This window comes from Panthera leo, chromosome C1 (genome assembly GCF_018350215.1).
Source record: "Panthera leo isolate Ple1 chromosome C1, P.leo_Ple1_pat1.1, whole genome shotgun sequence".
NCBI lineage: Eukaryota > Metazoa > Chordata > Mammalia > Carnivora > Felidae > Panthera > Panthera leo.
The window spans coordinates 145,483,372-145,499,565 of NC_056686.1; the positions used below are offsets into that span (position 1 = coordinate 145,483,372).

The 16,194-nt window shown below is 35.4% G+C and overlaps 1 protein-coding gene across 5 annotated transcripts in view; it reads left to right on the forward strand.

Moving 5' to 3' along the window:
* Positions 1 to 16,194, forward strand: part of GPD2 (glycerol-3-phosphate dehydrogenase 2) — a 219,336-nt gene that overhangs the window by 149,335 nt on the left and 53,807 nt on the right. For all 5 annotated transcript variants that reach the window (XM_042948829.1, XM_042948830.1, XM_042948831.1 and 2 more), the window contains 3 exons: positions 338 to 462; positions 1,761 to 1,858; positions 2,939 to 3,102. In XM_042948829.1, coding sequence (XP_042804763.1) covers positions 338 to 462; positions 1,761 to 1,858; positions 2,939 to 3,102 — 387 coding nt within the window. The remainder of the gene's footprint in view (positions 1 to 337; positions 463 to 1,760; positions 1,859 to 2,938; positions 3,103 to 16,194) is intronic.

Genomic DNA, 16,194 nt, shown 5'->3' on the forward strand with positions numbered 1-16,194 from the left:
TGCCTTAACTCCACTTGGGTCAGGATGGGTGCCCGGCTCTCCTCTGACCCTCTCAGTGCCCCAGAGTATGTTGCTGCCATGAAATTGTATCATCATATTTTCTAGTTGTGATTCCTTCACAGTTTAATATGCTTCTAGTTCTGGTTTGACTTTCCCCCCAGGACGAGGCTAAAATCTCTTCATTATAATATAGACAGTGTACTGCACTTTGAATACAAATTTATCCATGTTCAGAGTAATTTTTCTTGTGATTGTCTCTACCCTGGAGAAGTGCCTTTAATGAATTACATACAAATTGTGTAATTTAAGAAGTTAATTTGGTTTTCTGGTTACACAGGACTAAAAACAGCCCTTGTAGAAAGAGATGATTTCTCATCAGGGACCAGCAGCAGAAGCACTAAATTGATCCATGGTGGTGTGAGATATCTTCAGAAGGCTATCATGAAGTTGGATATTGAGCAGGTAATTGTGTATGCTGGTTGTTAAACAAAAAATTGCGACTATGCTTTTTTCTACCCAATTAAATCAGGGTGGTTTTTTTTTTGTTGTTGTTGTTTTTTTATGGCTTTTAACATTTCTTCCTGTTGGAAATACCTATTTAGTGTGTATTCTGCTGGAGTATCTTTCAGGAGGGGTGTGTCATTTCTTTCCTGCAGCATCATGTTTATGGGTGATCAGGGGCTTTTTCTACACAGGCATGTCAAAATAGCAGATTTACAAAATCACTTTTGGATATGTTGCCTCTTAACAATTGCGATTGTTTCTTTGTTCTTTCATTTGTTTGTTTTGCCAATGGCTACCAAATTGCTACTTTCTGGGCAGTGTTGTAATACAGGAGTGTTCAACTGATCCTCTTAACTGTAATTGCAATCACACGCTCGTATTGTCACTGACATATTCCTAAGGAGAAGATGTTCTGAGTCATGCTTTTCTTATGTCACACTTTATTGTGTCCAGTCTGCCACCATTTGAAAACTGCCAAGGCAGTGTGGAAGATGACATTTCCCAGAGGGGTAAAAAAAAAAAAATCGGCTGAACTCCCTATCTGCTTCTAGTACATGAAAAACAGAGCAGTGCTAACTTGACATTGTCAGTTTTGAATGTGTCCTCTTTTCTTACGTGTCTCTTCGGCATCATGATGGATGCAAAGAAAAGAGCATAAGACTTAGAATCAGATGACTTGTGATGTGTTCCAGATTATTTATTCCATTTCTATGAGCCTCAGTTTTCTCATTTTTAAGTTAGTGTTATAGTAATGATAATGCTAGCTCTTTAGAGACGCATAACGAGGACGAAAGGAGTAAAGACAAATGCTTTTCTGTAATCTGTGAAATACTGTGCAACTCCTAAGTATTATCTCTGCTTGTGTTAGTGGAGGCAGGAAGGGAATATTTAGCATGAATTTGAACAATCTGTTATTTCTTACATGGGGAAATATTATAGAGGACTGAGAAAGCGGACAATACAGAGAATGCAAGATAAATTGTTACAATAATCTTGTAACTCAAGTCGGGAAAATATCTTACACCTGGGAACTCTGACAGCATGTTTTTCTCCTATGCAAATACAGTTAAGGTTTCTAAAAAATCTTTCAGGTTGACAGCATGATGTATTATTAGAACTTTGATTAGGAGGGAGCGATCCTCACTCAGAGGTAGAGAGGTTTCTGTGTATCAATCAGTTGGCAGGGTGTCTATTTGCCATTTGAAAATATTATGATCTGTTACTGCCAAACTAATTTTCTCTGTTTTGCTTTTCAGTACAGGATGGTAAAAGAAGCCCTTCACGAGCGTGCCAACCTACTAGAAATTGCTCCCCATTTATCAGCTCCGTTGCCTATAATGCTTCCTGTTTACAAGTAAGCCTTTTGATATCACCTATATACTATTTGCTTAATTGAGGTCAATAGAAGAACACAGTTTTAATGGAAATAGTTCCTCAGTGTGTATTTCTTAATGTACTTTTAATTGGTCCTAATCTTTAATCCTTTTCAAACATCTGCCTTTGTTGTGTTTAAAAGTGTGGCTTTTCCTAAATTGCCCCTTTCTGACCCAACTCTAAGGACTAGATCTTGAAGGCCAAGGCGGTTGTCCTCTATATTTATAATTAGTATTTCTTACCCCAGTTTACTGAGAGTCTAAAGACGAGCGACTGCGTTTGTACCAGGGAACAGAAGAGGGTCATTTGCACACTAAAATGCACAGCTAAAAAGTACCTTGCTGCAAAATCTGAACCTAATATGTACCAACTCCAAGCCTAAACCGTTTTGGCTCATTTTAAATTTCCAAGTTAGCCAAAACCGAAGTTTGGTTCAGAGGTGTCGGATGATAAGCTATAAAACCCAATTTTCCTGATTTTGTTAGAGCTGGTCCATTAAGTCACCTTAAATTGGAATATAGGTAATATGAGACAGTGGATTATGTAACTGCTAGCCACATGAGGGTTGGGGTGCCTAGAAACAGATTTTATCATTTTCATCCATATTTTGTCATAGATTGTTTAGGACATTTCAAGCCAGTGATTCTCTCCCCTGGTTGCACATTAGAGTCACCCAGACCCCCAACTCTCGTCTCTAGACCCGTGAGGCCCCGGTATCTGTATGTATGTTTATGTTTATGTTATGTTTATGAGGCCCAGGTATCTGTATGTATGTTTATGTTCATGAGAATTCTCCCCAGAGAATTCTCATCTGCAGCCAGGTCGAGAAGCACTGCCTTAGGGATGATTCATTTAGAGTCTCACTGATTCATTTTCTTATATAATTCAGCTTGGTTGGTGTCAAAAACAGTTTTGTAGTTCCTCCTGTTTCCTTTGCAGCAAATACACCTCTAGATATACTTTGCTTTTCTTAAATGCAAAGTATATTGTAACTTACAGTGACATTCTAGAATGTTCTACCCTGTGTCTCAAGAAACCTTTCCCCCTATTTATGCCGTAGGTGGTGGCAGCTACCTTATTACTGGGTAGGAATCAAGCTGTATGATCTGGTTGCAGGAAGCAATTGCCTGAAAAGCAGTTATGTCCTCAGCAAATCGAGAGCCCTTGAACATTTCCCAATGCTCCAGAAGGACAAACTGGTAGGAGCAATTGTCTATTATGACGGTATGTGATTTTTCTTTTTACAAGGCACTTCTCTCTTACTCATGACCCTTACAGTATGTTCTTAATGAGATAGTTTCGCATTGTTAATTTTAATGCTGGTCTTCTACAACATACAAACACATATGCGTGTGGGCACACACACACACACACACACACACCACTTTGTCTAATATTAGCTGAAAAACTACTCGTGGTGTTTTGATTTTAACATTTTCCAGTTTTTGAGTATTCTTTTTCTTCTTTGATTTCTACTTTGTCTCATGGTTGGTTTGGTTCATTTTCCATCATTATGAATTTGGGCCGCACCCTCATGCCATTTAATTTGTTCCACGTTTGCCAGTGAATACTAGCCTTATGAATATATTATAATGTTGAAAGCAGCTGAATATCTGTTAGGTTTTCTAGATGAAACCTCTATTTTCAAGGGGTTATAAACCTAGAGAAAAATGCCCTCTGGGCTGAAATTGACATGTTTGTATTTTGCACAGGACACAATTCTTGAACGTATAATTTATGTGATGAGGTAGATGAACATTGCATCTGTTAAACCAAAGCCTCAGTTTTTATTGCTTATTTTTTTGTTGTTAAATGTTTTCTAACAGAAACATTATCTAATATCCATTTGCCATGTGTTCCTTGTTCATTCTTTGTGTGTGTGGGTGGGTATGGGTATATGTGAACAATATAATTTTATACACTTTTATTTGAAGGACTTAACCACTTAATATGTCTCCAGATGGACCACAATGCAACACAAAACAAAACAAGAAAAGCCATTTGTGAAATTGTACTATGGTTTTAAAGGGTGTATGGAATCACAGAATAGTCCAGGGATGGATGTCTATTTATAAAATAAATAGCTGGACACAGATAATTGTACACGTTCAAAAAGTCTTGGAAATTTTGTGTCACAAAAGACAGCTTGGGCTCTATAGCTCAGTGGGTTGGTTTTTTTTTTTTTTTTTTTTTCTTTTTTTTTTTTACCCCATTATGTGACCTTTGTATTTCATCTTACATATCTAAACTCTTAGCATGAAGAAATGTTTGTTGTTGTTGTTTTCTGTTCTTTTTGTTTGTATGTTTTCAGGGGACTTTGATATTTACACTTTATATTATAGGATATCCTCAAGCCTACCCCCACCTTTTTTCTTCTTCTCAGTGTTAGATTTCTGAATCAATTTAGCTGTCTGTCATGCTTCATGTATGAATGCAAAATGTATATGTGCAGAGGGGGCAACAGGGACAAACTCAAGAAAATGTCCTAGGAGCAACAATATTGGAAAAATGTTAAGGGTCTTAGACAAACATTAAAAGCTAGAGAATTCACAGTTTACAGTGCCTTCCAGCATCTAAGCACCACGGGGGGTGGGGGAGCACTTAACTACTTTTTGGTGCCCTTGTTGAGCCTACATGTTAAAGGACAACCTTAACTGTGAATTTGCTTTCTCTGCATCAGACCCTTAATGCTAATCCATTGTAGTTTAGTGGGTGATTATATTAAAGAGGTTTTGGGTCCAGGAGGGGTAAGAAGGCATTCTGCAAATGACATCCTTCCCATCCTGACACGGAAGTGTTTGTGCCCTTTGCCTCTTATTACCCATCCCTCCTGGCTAAACCCTCTCAAATACTTGGTCATTTTCTTTACCATGTGATGTATCAAACACTAACTAGTTTTACTTTTTAGCCTGTGCATATCTGAATCTCCTTGAGAGGACTATAAGTGGATGTCACATCTGAATTTGTGGCATCCTGTTTTTCGTTGGTTTGATATTGTTATGATTTTTACAGATTCTTATTGATTCTACATAGAGAAACCAAGGGAAATTTATGTCACATGTGCAGAAGAAACATCATCTAATTAGAAGCAAGAGAAGAATTTCTTTAATCTAAAATTGGGTTTTAGGGCGCCTGGGTAGCTCAGTCAGTTAAGTGCCTGGCTCTTGATTTCTGCTCAGGTCATGCTCTCATGGTTCGTGAGATTGAGCCCCTGTGTTGAGAAGCCTTCTTGGGATTCTCTCTTTCCCTCCCTTGCACTTTCTGTCACTCTCTCAAAATAAATAAATAAACAAATACAATACAATACAATACAATACAATACAATATAATATAATATAATAAAATTGGATTTCATACCTTGTTTATAGGTTGCAAAATTATGAGTTCAGCAAGAATTATTGAAAAATATAAAAATTATTATTTAAAATAATTTCAAATTGGTATTTGAAAGTTGACTATAAAAAATCTTAAATCTTGAAGGGATAAAATAATTATATTCTAGTCATTTGAGATTATTTATATTTATATTTATATTTATATTTATATCCTTGTTCTGAAATAATACAGGTCCAGCTATGTCCTGTATTTGAGGTGAGGCAAAACAAGAATGTGCAACAAAGTATTGTTTTATGGTTTCACAACTGTATTCACTGACAGAGCAACTCCTGTTTTACCTAATGGTGTGATGAGCAAATTAAATATCAATGAGGAAGTAAGGCTGAAAGGAGCATATAAGTAAGGGCATTACATGTAGTAAGTGTGTGCTCAGAGAAAGGAAGGAATGCCCTACCCCTTGACCAAAAAGGAACATTATCATCCTGTCACCAAAGTATTTCAGAGAGGAAAAGGTACCGGAACATTTACTATTGCAAATGAGGTCTATACATTGTAATTTATAAGGTAAAACTTTCTTAACAAGAAAAAAAAAAAATCTTCTTTATAACTGACCATTATGAGAATGTAATAAGTTACCCAAATAACTTCAAAATGAAATTTGGTCTGCTTGAAATAACTTTTTTTTTTCTTTTTTACTGAAAAATAATTTATTGCAGTGCAATTCACATAACATAAAATTAACCACTTTAAAGTGAGCAGAAATAATAATTTTTATAACTCCCAACTTGGGAGAATCTTGATTACGAAAAAGTGGCAAAAGTAATTAAATTGAACTTCTCAATGCTACAAGAAGTTAGGCTAACTAAACACTCTTATTAGTAATTCATTATACAGTTATTTCGGCACCAATGAAAAGTAAAATATAACAGTATGAAAATATAGTCAAACCAGTAAACATTGCCATTACCTTAGACCAGTGGCTGAGAAAGTCTTTAAAGTTCCTACAAGGATGGATGTTAGGGCCTTGAGGTATTCCCTCTGACATACAAAATGTACAAAGATCAACATAGTTTTTCTTAATTATTCGTAGGAATAGTTCATCCTAAATAAATAGTGATGGCCATTGCATTTGATTAAGGCAAAATGTATTCCTCCACAAAAGTCAATACGGGTAATAAAATAAATTCCACATACTTTCAAATGTAGTAATTATAGCGGTTATTATGTGCTTGGCATAGGTATGATCCATTGCCATATTTTGTTGTTAAGTGCTGAAAAACAAACTCACCCATATGGAGGAATAAGTACCATCTTTTTCAGTGCAAAGTAAATGTCAAATTTCTCAGTGAAATTTATATGAAATGAAAGTTGGGATTGGAAGGGACAGATCAGGTTATATTTTCTTCATCTATTCTGTTAGAGAAAACACACAGTCAACTCACTGGTTTTATGACTGAGACATAATCCTGGTGGTTCTTACCTGTTTCTTGCCTTCTGCTACCAGAGAGCCATCGACTGATGCCGGCCATGGTCATTACCTCTAAGAAGGGGGTACCAGGTAATATGGTGGCTGCTTCAACTCTCCTAAGTCAGCCAGAAGTATTTAAGGCATGACACTCTTGAGCAACTCAGCATGCCATGAGATAGGAATCAGCGCAGGAGGGGGTGCCGGTTTCTTCAGGAACTTATTTTGCCTTCCTCTGTCAACTTTACTTCAGTCTATCTGTTTCCAGAGTATGTTCTTTGCTGCCATTCTAGTTGGACTCCAGTTATCCAATCCAGTGCACAGAACATGAGATATAATTAAAAAATCATTAAATATTTAAAACCATTAAATACAGCCATTAAGCTTCCATAAGATGAGACTGGAGAACAAAATTATGGCTTTAAATTCTTCCTTGTGAGCATCAAGGCACTGACAGAGAGAGATGTCTGTTATTTCATACCCAATGATGCCCTTAAGTATTCCTTATGCACATATGAAAATCGCAACCTACAGGAAATTACATTAGCTTTCCTAATGTAAATAAAAGTTGGTTATATCCATGTTTCAAAGGGGGAATTAAAGCCCAGGTTTCACTAGAATATTCATTTTTATTCCAGCCTAAAACTCAACAGCATACAAATAGATGAATTCAGCTCGTGAGAGAGCAAAGCCAATTTAATCTCTGGCTCCCCTGAGGTAAATGTAGTTCACGGTCCTGCCCCCACCCCAACCTCAGCTATAATCCCTGGCTCCTGGAGGTAAAAATGCACTGAAGTGAGGAAAATTCTGCAGCAGGATATAATGATCCAAAATGACAGGGACAATAATGACAATGAATTTCATGTCTCCCAGTCATGAGCTGGAGATGCTTGACTAGGCTGACTTCTACAATTAAATTGTTACAGGTACAGCAGGAGATGCAGTTAGCTGTGCGCTTTGGGGAACGATGCCTCTGGCAAAAGGCATATTGTGGAATCCAGACTCTTTTGTTAGGAACAAACTATTACTCCTCTAGGCAGGCACCCTCAGTTGTATGCTTAAATAAAAGAAATCCTGGGTTAAAGACAAGTCTTTTAAGGTGTTGATTTTATCTACTTGGAAACCTTAAAAAAAAAAAATCAATTACCCAATAACACAAAGGTGATTTGTTTCTTCTTTTTTGGTCTTATGCTTTTGTTTTTGTTTTTCCTTTGAGTCCCTGAAACATAAGTCAAACCTAAAGATGGTGCCTTTAATTCTCATTTACCCTATTTGCAAATACAGCTGTTGAGCCTATTGGGTGTTACCAACTTGAATCTGACAGACACATTAATTTCTTCAGAGTAATAGAAATAGGTTGAATAAATAACCAAATAATGGGATTTACAAACAAAATAGAGTCCTGTTCTGTGAGTTTGGGCTATGTGCTCCTTAATATAATCCTTGTAGGGTTGCTCCGATGACCTCTAAAGTTGACGGTGTGAGCCTTCTGGGGCGCACAAGACCATCTACTGGGTGTAGAAGAACATATTAGAACGTCTGCTTGGATATTTTGTTATCAAATGCCTTATAAATGTCTGTTTTTACATATGGTCCAAATGTCTGTAATATGTAAATTCAAGTACTTCTATATATAAGTACACTATTGCAGGTATTTAATTTATCAATAAATTGCTTACTGGGGCTATATGCTGATGTTTACTTTGGGGAATACTGGACTTAATTTTTCTTCTTTGAACCACTGGGTTAGTAATTTGTCATCATTTTAAGTCTTTGAAAACTGACTAATTTGAATGTTTTCAAGATAGATGTATCAGCTCGAGGAAAAATTCCCCCAGAAGAGGAAACATCACCAAATCCATTCCTTCATTTCTCAAGGTCCAATTTCTGTGAACTTTGATTGAGGGTTCTAAAAACTATTGACAAAAAGGGAGTATTCTCTTGGGAACCTCAACATTATCAAAATTTGGCATGATACATTAAAACTTATTTCTTGCTTTTATTTTTATTTCCATCTTAAAAAAAATATAATAAACTTATTTTAAAATGTAAAGTAGTTGTATTTGCCAATAATTCTCAAGGCTCCTAACCTCTTTTTAAGATCCTTATTATTGTACACACTGAGGTATAACATTATGTAAATATTATGTAAATATTGGTGCATATAAAAGAATATAGTTAACACATATACGTATGTGTATATGTATACGTATATATATATATATATATATATATGTATACACATGTATACATATATACATCTCTATCTATATATGTATATGTACACATCTATATGTATATACACATCTATATATACTAAGCTTTCACACCCCTATAGATGTGTAATATATATATATATAGAGAGAGAGAGAGAGAGAGAGAGAGGGAGGGAGGGAGATGTATACACACACACACACACACACACACACACACACACACACACCCGGGAATCCACAAGTGACCTTAAAACCAAGAATATTATCAATACATTGAGGCTATTTGTGACTACAAATTGTGAATACACCCCATTTCATCCTCTTGGCTCTTTCCTAGAAATTACTGCTATTATGAATTTTATTATTGGAAGTCTTTTTTTTTTTTATTATCCTCTGTCATCTTTTTTTGTCTTACGTAAATGTATTTGAAAATAATCTATTGGTTAGTTTTGCTTTTAGCATAAGATGATGTATTATGTAAGTTGATATAAACACTTTGGAAAACAAACACTTCTAATAAAGTTAAGCATACACACACCTTGTGATTCAGTAATTCTGTTACTAAATGTGTGCCCCAGAGAGACTCTGACACATGTCCACAGGGAGATATGTACAGAAAAGTTCACTGAAGCACAGGGTACAATTTCAAAAGGGAAATAATTCAAATATCCATCAAGAGACCAATGAATAAATAGCCTGTGTATTCACATCATGGAGTAAAACAGCATTGGAAGTGAATGAACTCAGCTAAACTGAACAACATGGATGAGTCTTAGAAAACTAATGTCGAAAAGGGCATGATAACTCGTCCCACAAATATAAGAATCACAGTCATACTTGAAATCTGCTTTCCAAAGTGTCATAGTGTAGTTGAAACACTCAGCAATATGTAAGTACATGACTTAAGTTTACAAACTTTATTGAGCTTTGAGTCCCACCTTACAAATCTATGAATTTAGGCTTATAAGACCTCATTCACAGTGTGTTTTGAGATCTAAATGAATTAATAAATATAACATAACTTCATAAGTATAAAACATTTAAATATTGCTTTATTTGGGTCGATTTTATGGATATTCTACAATATCCATAGTCTATAATATCCATAAAATTCACCAAATTTCTACTTTTCATGTCATAAAGTGAAGCATCAGTTGTACCAATATCTCTTTATATATATATAAATATATATATATATATATATATATATATATATAAATATATATATATATTTATATATATATATATATATATATATATATATATATATATATATGTATATAAATTTGCAGATTCTTCCAGAAAAAAATTTGCAAAACATTCTTAGGAGAAAGGAAAATTTTATGCAAATAGATATGCACCAGGTGAGTATATAACCTTTGAAATTTAAGGGTTAAAAAGCACAACATTTTAAAAGAACTTACTCTACAATTATCCACCTCTTAGACATTGATCTAAAACATATTTCATATTTCTTCTTGTGCATATGTAGTTTACGCTTACAGGTTAAATAATTTTTATCCTGATTTTCTGTTGCCATCTTTTCCATTGTACTTCTCCTCTTGTTATCTGTGAGTTAGATAAACGAAACTGGCATCATTGCTCATATAGCAGGCATATTATTTTGCCCCTGAATTCTGCCTTTTTGCTATTCAGTGTATCTGGATACCAACCAATGCTAAATGAAGTTTGACATGTACCCCTAAGAAACAAAAGTTATAAATTGTGGCTTCAAAGGAAACCTTGAATAAATAGGACACATTTGTGTCCACCCAGGCTAACATCTAACATATGCTTTAGCTTCCTGATGATGAGACAGAGCAAAATAGCCCCTAGGAAAGTTTGCAATTGTTTATTGCTCACTTGACCAGCATGTATTAAATACCAAGCTTTCGTCCCCTTATAATTAGTTTTTAAGAAAATCAAAAGCACACAAAAGTAGATTTAATCAGGTGTAGCATACTGAGACAGTAATCATCCCTTTTCTACTTTGTATATACAAGCTTGAAAACAGTGCTAAAATTTATAATAATAGGCTATGTGTGCATATAACTTGTTTGAGCAGATAGTTCTGGTGGGTTCATGGTAAGCTATCTGCCCCACACTCTGTTGCCCAACTGACCCTTTGTCTTCTACACGGAAGTATTGTTGACACACAACGTTACATTCGTTTCAAGTGTATCTTAGTTGGCTTTTTTTTTAGAAAAGATGTAGGATCAATGGCAAAAGCTAATGTATCAAAAATCTCCATGCCCTCTTCCTCCCTGTTTACTCGTTCATCCAAAATATATATATATATATATTATATATGTAATATATATAATATATATATGTTATATAAGTTATATAACTTATAACTTATATATAATTTTTCTACGATTTTCCAGACATTATATCTGGCATTAGGGCCAAATGCATTAAAGACAAAAGAGTTCTGAGATTTCAGGTTTTGAGAGAGTTCACTGCATATATGCCAAATATTGTGCCCAACACATGGTTTCCACGGCCAACAGTGTTTTACATTTGTGTAGCAGAGTATGGTTTTCAGAACATTTTTTTTTTTTTCTCATAAATGATCTTGGTTGACCTAGCTCAGTTATGTATGCTAGAATGGGATATTATGGTTCCTATTTTGTGGGGGAAAGGGAATCATTGATAAATATCTGGATCAGTATTTTAAATATGTGAGGATGTGAAAGTTTGTTTTGTTTTGTGTATTTGTTTGGAAGAAACAGAAAAGAAAAGAAAAAGAACTTTCCAAAATGAAGATTGATAACATTATGGCTTCTTTTAGCTACCATTAGGTGTTAAGTATGTCACACACTTTAACAAAAAATACAGCCCAGTAGTTCAACAAAGCATACACAGTTTTATTGAGAGAAAGTTCTAACATAATGTAGAAATAATAAGCATGATAAAATGGACTTCCAGTTTGGACCTTTACAAACTCATGGCTAAACTTCATCTGTACTCTTATATACTCTCCCCTGCCCTCCAGAGAACAAATATTTTTCATCCATGAATATTTTAGTCCGTATCCTTTTGTAAAAAAAAAAAAAATATTGAAGTATAATTGATATACAGTGTTGTATTAGTTTCAGGTGTACAACATATTGATTCAACAATTCTGTATGTTATTCAGTGCTCACCACTGGTAACTGTAGTCACCATCTGTCACATGCAACATAATTATAACATTATTGACTATGTTGCTGTAAGTACAGCATTTCATCTCCATGACTTGTTTCATAACCCCAAGCGTGCACCTCTTAAATCCGTTGTTAAAGACTTAAAAAAAAAAATACAACCACATCTAAAATGTTTTAAAAATAATTTCTTAATATCTGATATCCGTTCATGTTCACATGTTCCCCATAGTCTTATAACTTTAATCGGCTCCTGATTTAAAAATCAACCCATAAAACAAACAAAATCCTAGTTAAGGTTCACGTACGCCAATAAAGAAAGTCCTCTTATAACTAATAGGTTTCCCCTCCATTCCTTTGTTTTCTCCTTCATTTAATGGTACTTCTGTATTTTCTGTACAGGTAGCAGTTAGGCTTGTTCCAATCCTCTGTTGCTGCATAAGAAACAACACCCAAACTTAGTGGCTTAAAATATTAATGGACCCTCTCACAATCGTGAGGATGGGGAACTCAGCTGGGTGTTTCCCACTTGGGATCCCTCATATAGTTGCAATGAGATGGTCGTTGAGGCAGGAGCACTAAGAGCTTTCTTACTTACACGTCTGGCTCCTGGGCTGAGAAGACTGGTCAGCTGAGAGCTGGCCCAGCATCTCTCTCTCATCGTGGCTTTTCCATGTGGCTAGCTTGGACTTTCTCATGGGGTAGTGACACTTCTTCCGTGGTGACTGGCTTACCGCAATGAGCATACCAAGGGACCAACGCATAAATGCAAGACCCTTCAGACCTAGCCTTGGAATTCACACAGTGTCGCTTCCACCACACGCTGCTATTAAAGTGAATCACAGGGACAGCCCAGATTTAAGGGATAGGACATTACAAAAGTAATAGCATAATTTATTGGGGAGAGGAGAGCCATCTTTGATGACTAGCTACAAAGAAGCTGGATCAAATTGTTTTGTCAAAAATACTTTTTAAGCAGCGGTGTGAATTTCCATGACACGTCTTCCTGCTGCTTCTTTTGTTGTTGTTGTTGTTGTTGTTTAATTCGGTCATTATCATCATTGCCTAGGTCAATACCAGTATCTTATTAGAGGTTCAGGGTACTTTTCCAGCTGCCTTTCCAACTTCATTTATTATTATTTGAATTACTTATAATTTCCCTGCCTTACCTCTTTGCCTACCTTGAGGCACATTTTGTATAAAACGTCTATGTTTAATGTGTGTCAATTGATTAGTGATGCCCAGATTCCCTATCTCTGGCCTATGGGCACCTTCTCAAGTTGGCTTCTAAGCTGTTTTAACATGCTGTCAGTGGTCTATGATGACTTCTCTGCCATCTGCTATGACAAGATATTTCAGACTCATCCTGAAGCTTTTCTGCCCTAGACCCCAGGAAGCATAAAGTTTTGAAAAGATGAATTTAAAATGCTTCTCGGACCCACATTTCATGGAATTAAATTTTATACCCATGTTAGCTCTTAGAACAAAATACATCCGTCAGTATGGCCTTAGCCATCAGTAAGCCATATTTTCAAGTTGTTTTTCTTTTGTGAAAGAAAAGTGAAATCTTATTTCCTTTCTTTGGACACCACAAAACAATGGCACATCCATTAGTTTCATCTGCATGGAGAGCTTAAAATTAGGCTGTCTCAAATGCTATCATTATCATTATGTAAAATATGCTCTATTTGTTTAAATTCGCTAAAACCTAGTTCATATCATCTGCTTGTGTTGAATGCCAATCTGTTTGGTCAGGCTAAATGTTCATGTTAATTATAGTCTTTTAAGTAGATGGGACTGTTTGATCCTAAACATGAAATTATAGATTTCTCAGTAAAATTTTACTGTTATATTCTTTATATTGATGGGACACTTTAAAATGCTTGGGCACGGAACTAATTACTTGTAGCTTACAGTTAAGATGTAAAAACTAGGAGGGTTTTCTGCTTTTGCTTTAGAGACATTAGTAAAACATATGCCAAGAAATGTATAGTTCAGTGTGCTATATATTGAAGCTTACAGCAACTGTCCAGTGCAGTTGTCTCGAATAATTCTTCAGAAATACAATGCAATAGATCACATCTGGAAAGAAGCGGGGGGAAGAAATAATCGTCAATGGCACTTGGGGAAATAAATAGGAAATAAAAAGCTGTAATGATTGGTCTTCAAGAACTGATTTTCCTGCTATTTGATTGCATGACAGTGTAATGTCTCACATGGCTGTTGGCAGAGCCCCTAGATGCCCACTGATCTACCCACTTACTGTGTTTTGTAGCATTCTTTCAAGGGGATCCAAAGTCTTTGCCAACATAAATGTTTAGAAAAAGAAAGAGAAAGAAACAGCAGTCAAGTCCATTTTGGAGCTGTTCTGCACCCAACACACACAGCTTTCTTAGTGTAGTGGAAAGCCAAGCTTATGTCCAGCTTACAAGAAATAGCAGTAATAAAAACGTCTCTGCAATAAAAAAGTCCCACAGTTTAGTTTCAACTGCCAATTCTATAGCCAAGCCCTGGTGACATAATATAGAAAAACTGAAAAAAAAAAAAAAGTCAATGGTACATAGTTTTTATAAATAAAACTAACACCTTAGTAGATTATATTCTCTGGAACCAAATAGAACACTATATTAGAATGTGAATTTCAAATGGGTTTCATTATTACTATTAATACTTACTCATATCACACTCTATATTAGTAAAGCACCCCTTAGATCATTATATCCGCCCACAGAAAACATGAACCACACAACACCTACTTTTCTTTTTATACTTAGCTCTGCACATTAAACACACACACACACACACACACACAAACACACACACACACACACACAACCGACTTCCCATGCAGCTTCTATAACTACTGTTCCTTTACTATCCAAAACCAAAGAGGTATCCTTGCATTCATTGGAAAAGTAGTATATGCAATTTCCTATCCATTCAGAAGAATAAGGCTTTGGGAAGAAAATGATGAAAACACATTAAGCAGGTGAACAACTATCAGATTAAGAACAAAATCGAATAACTTGTACTTTATGTATTTTGTTTTTTGTACTTTATGTCAGAGATGATTAATATATAACTCTCAATTCACTTGGGATAGGTAATCACAAAGCCTCTCAGTAAACCAAAAACTTCATCATATTTTTCAGGAGTTTTAAATCCTTCTACATTTTAACCTGAGAAATACAATAATGAACACACTTGGTGATTCATGCAGGGTTACTTTCCTTCAGAAAAGACAAAGTTTGAAAGATACCTGAGAAGAGGCTTCAGAAAGTTCTCTTGATAATATTCTGTATACAAAACCCTGTGAGCTACCTCAAATCTGTTTTGGTAAAAGAAGAGGTGCAAATACATTATTGTTGAAAAAAGTAATCTGAATAACTCAGGAGAAATTCACTATTTCTACCCCCTTAAAGGAATAAAATAAACCTAAATTCTCTTTTTCAACAGCAGCCTCTGCAAACAGTATGTTAAAAAGTAAGTAATAGTACATGCTAGTTATTAGAAATACATAAAGCAAGATTAATGTATATTTTTATGTTTACCCTCTATCTTCAACTTGCATGTTTCTTTTTTCAATCACATCTTTTGGTAAGACTAGTGTCTTCATGATCCTTAAGCATGAATAAAGAGAGAAAAACATTTCTCCACTGAGTCATGTCTGGTTTCTTTTCAGTAGCAAAAGACCCTATTTAAAAGAAGCTCCGTGTAAAAATTATCAATAAACATACTGAAATATATACTTTAGAATGATATTTAAAACACATAAATACCTAAATGATATTAAATACCTCACTCAGTAGGCTTTGATTCTTTTAATTTGCTACATTTGTTGCTTAATGTAACCTTGGTCCTTCTCCTCACCCCTCCCCAAATGTGAATAGAATTGATTCACCCCCCAAATTTTAATTTAGAAAACACTTACCTACATTCCTCCCCTTTGTGTTATTAAGTGTCTTTTGTTTAGCAAGCCTGTGGCTGTATCTAGGTGCTATTGGGGGCTCTCTGTGTGCTGGGTGGGTCTATGCTTGACCCCCCCCCCCCCCCTCCTCTAGTGCTCCCCAAGCAGCAGATTTTGAGTGGGTACTTTTCCCTCATTATTTGTACTTTTCGAGCTACAAGTTTCAGACTATTTCCCTCTCTTAAA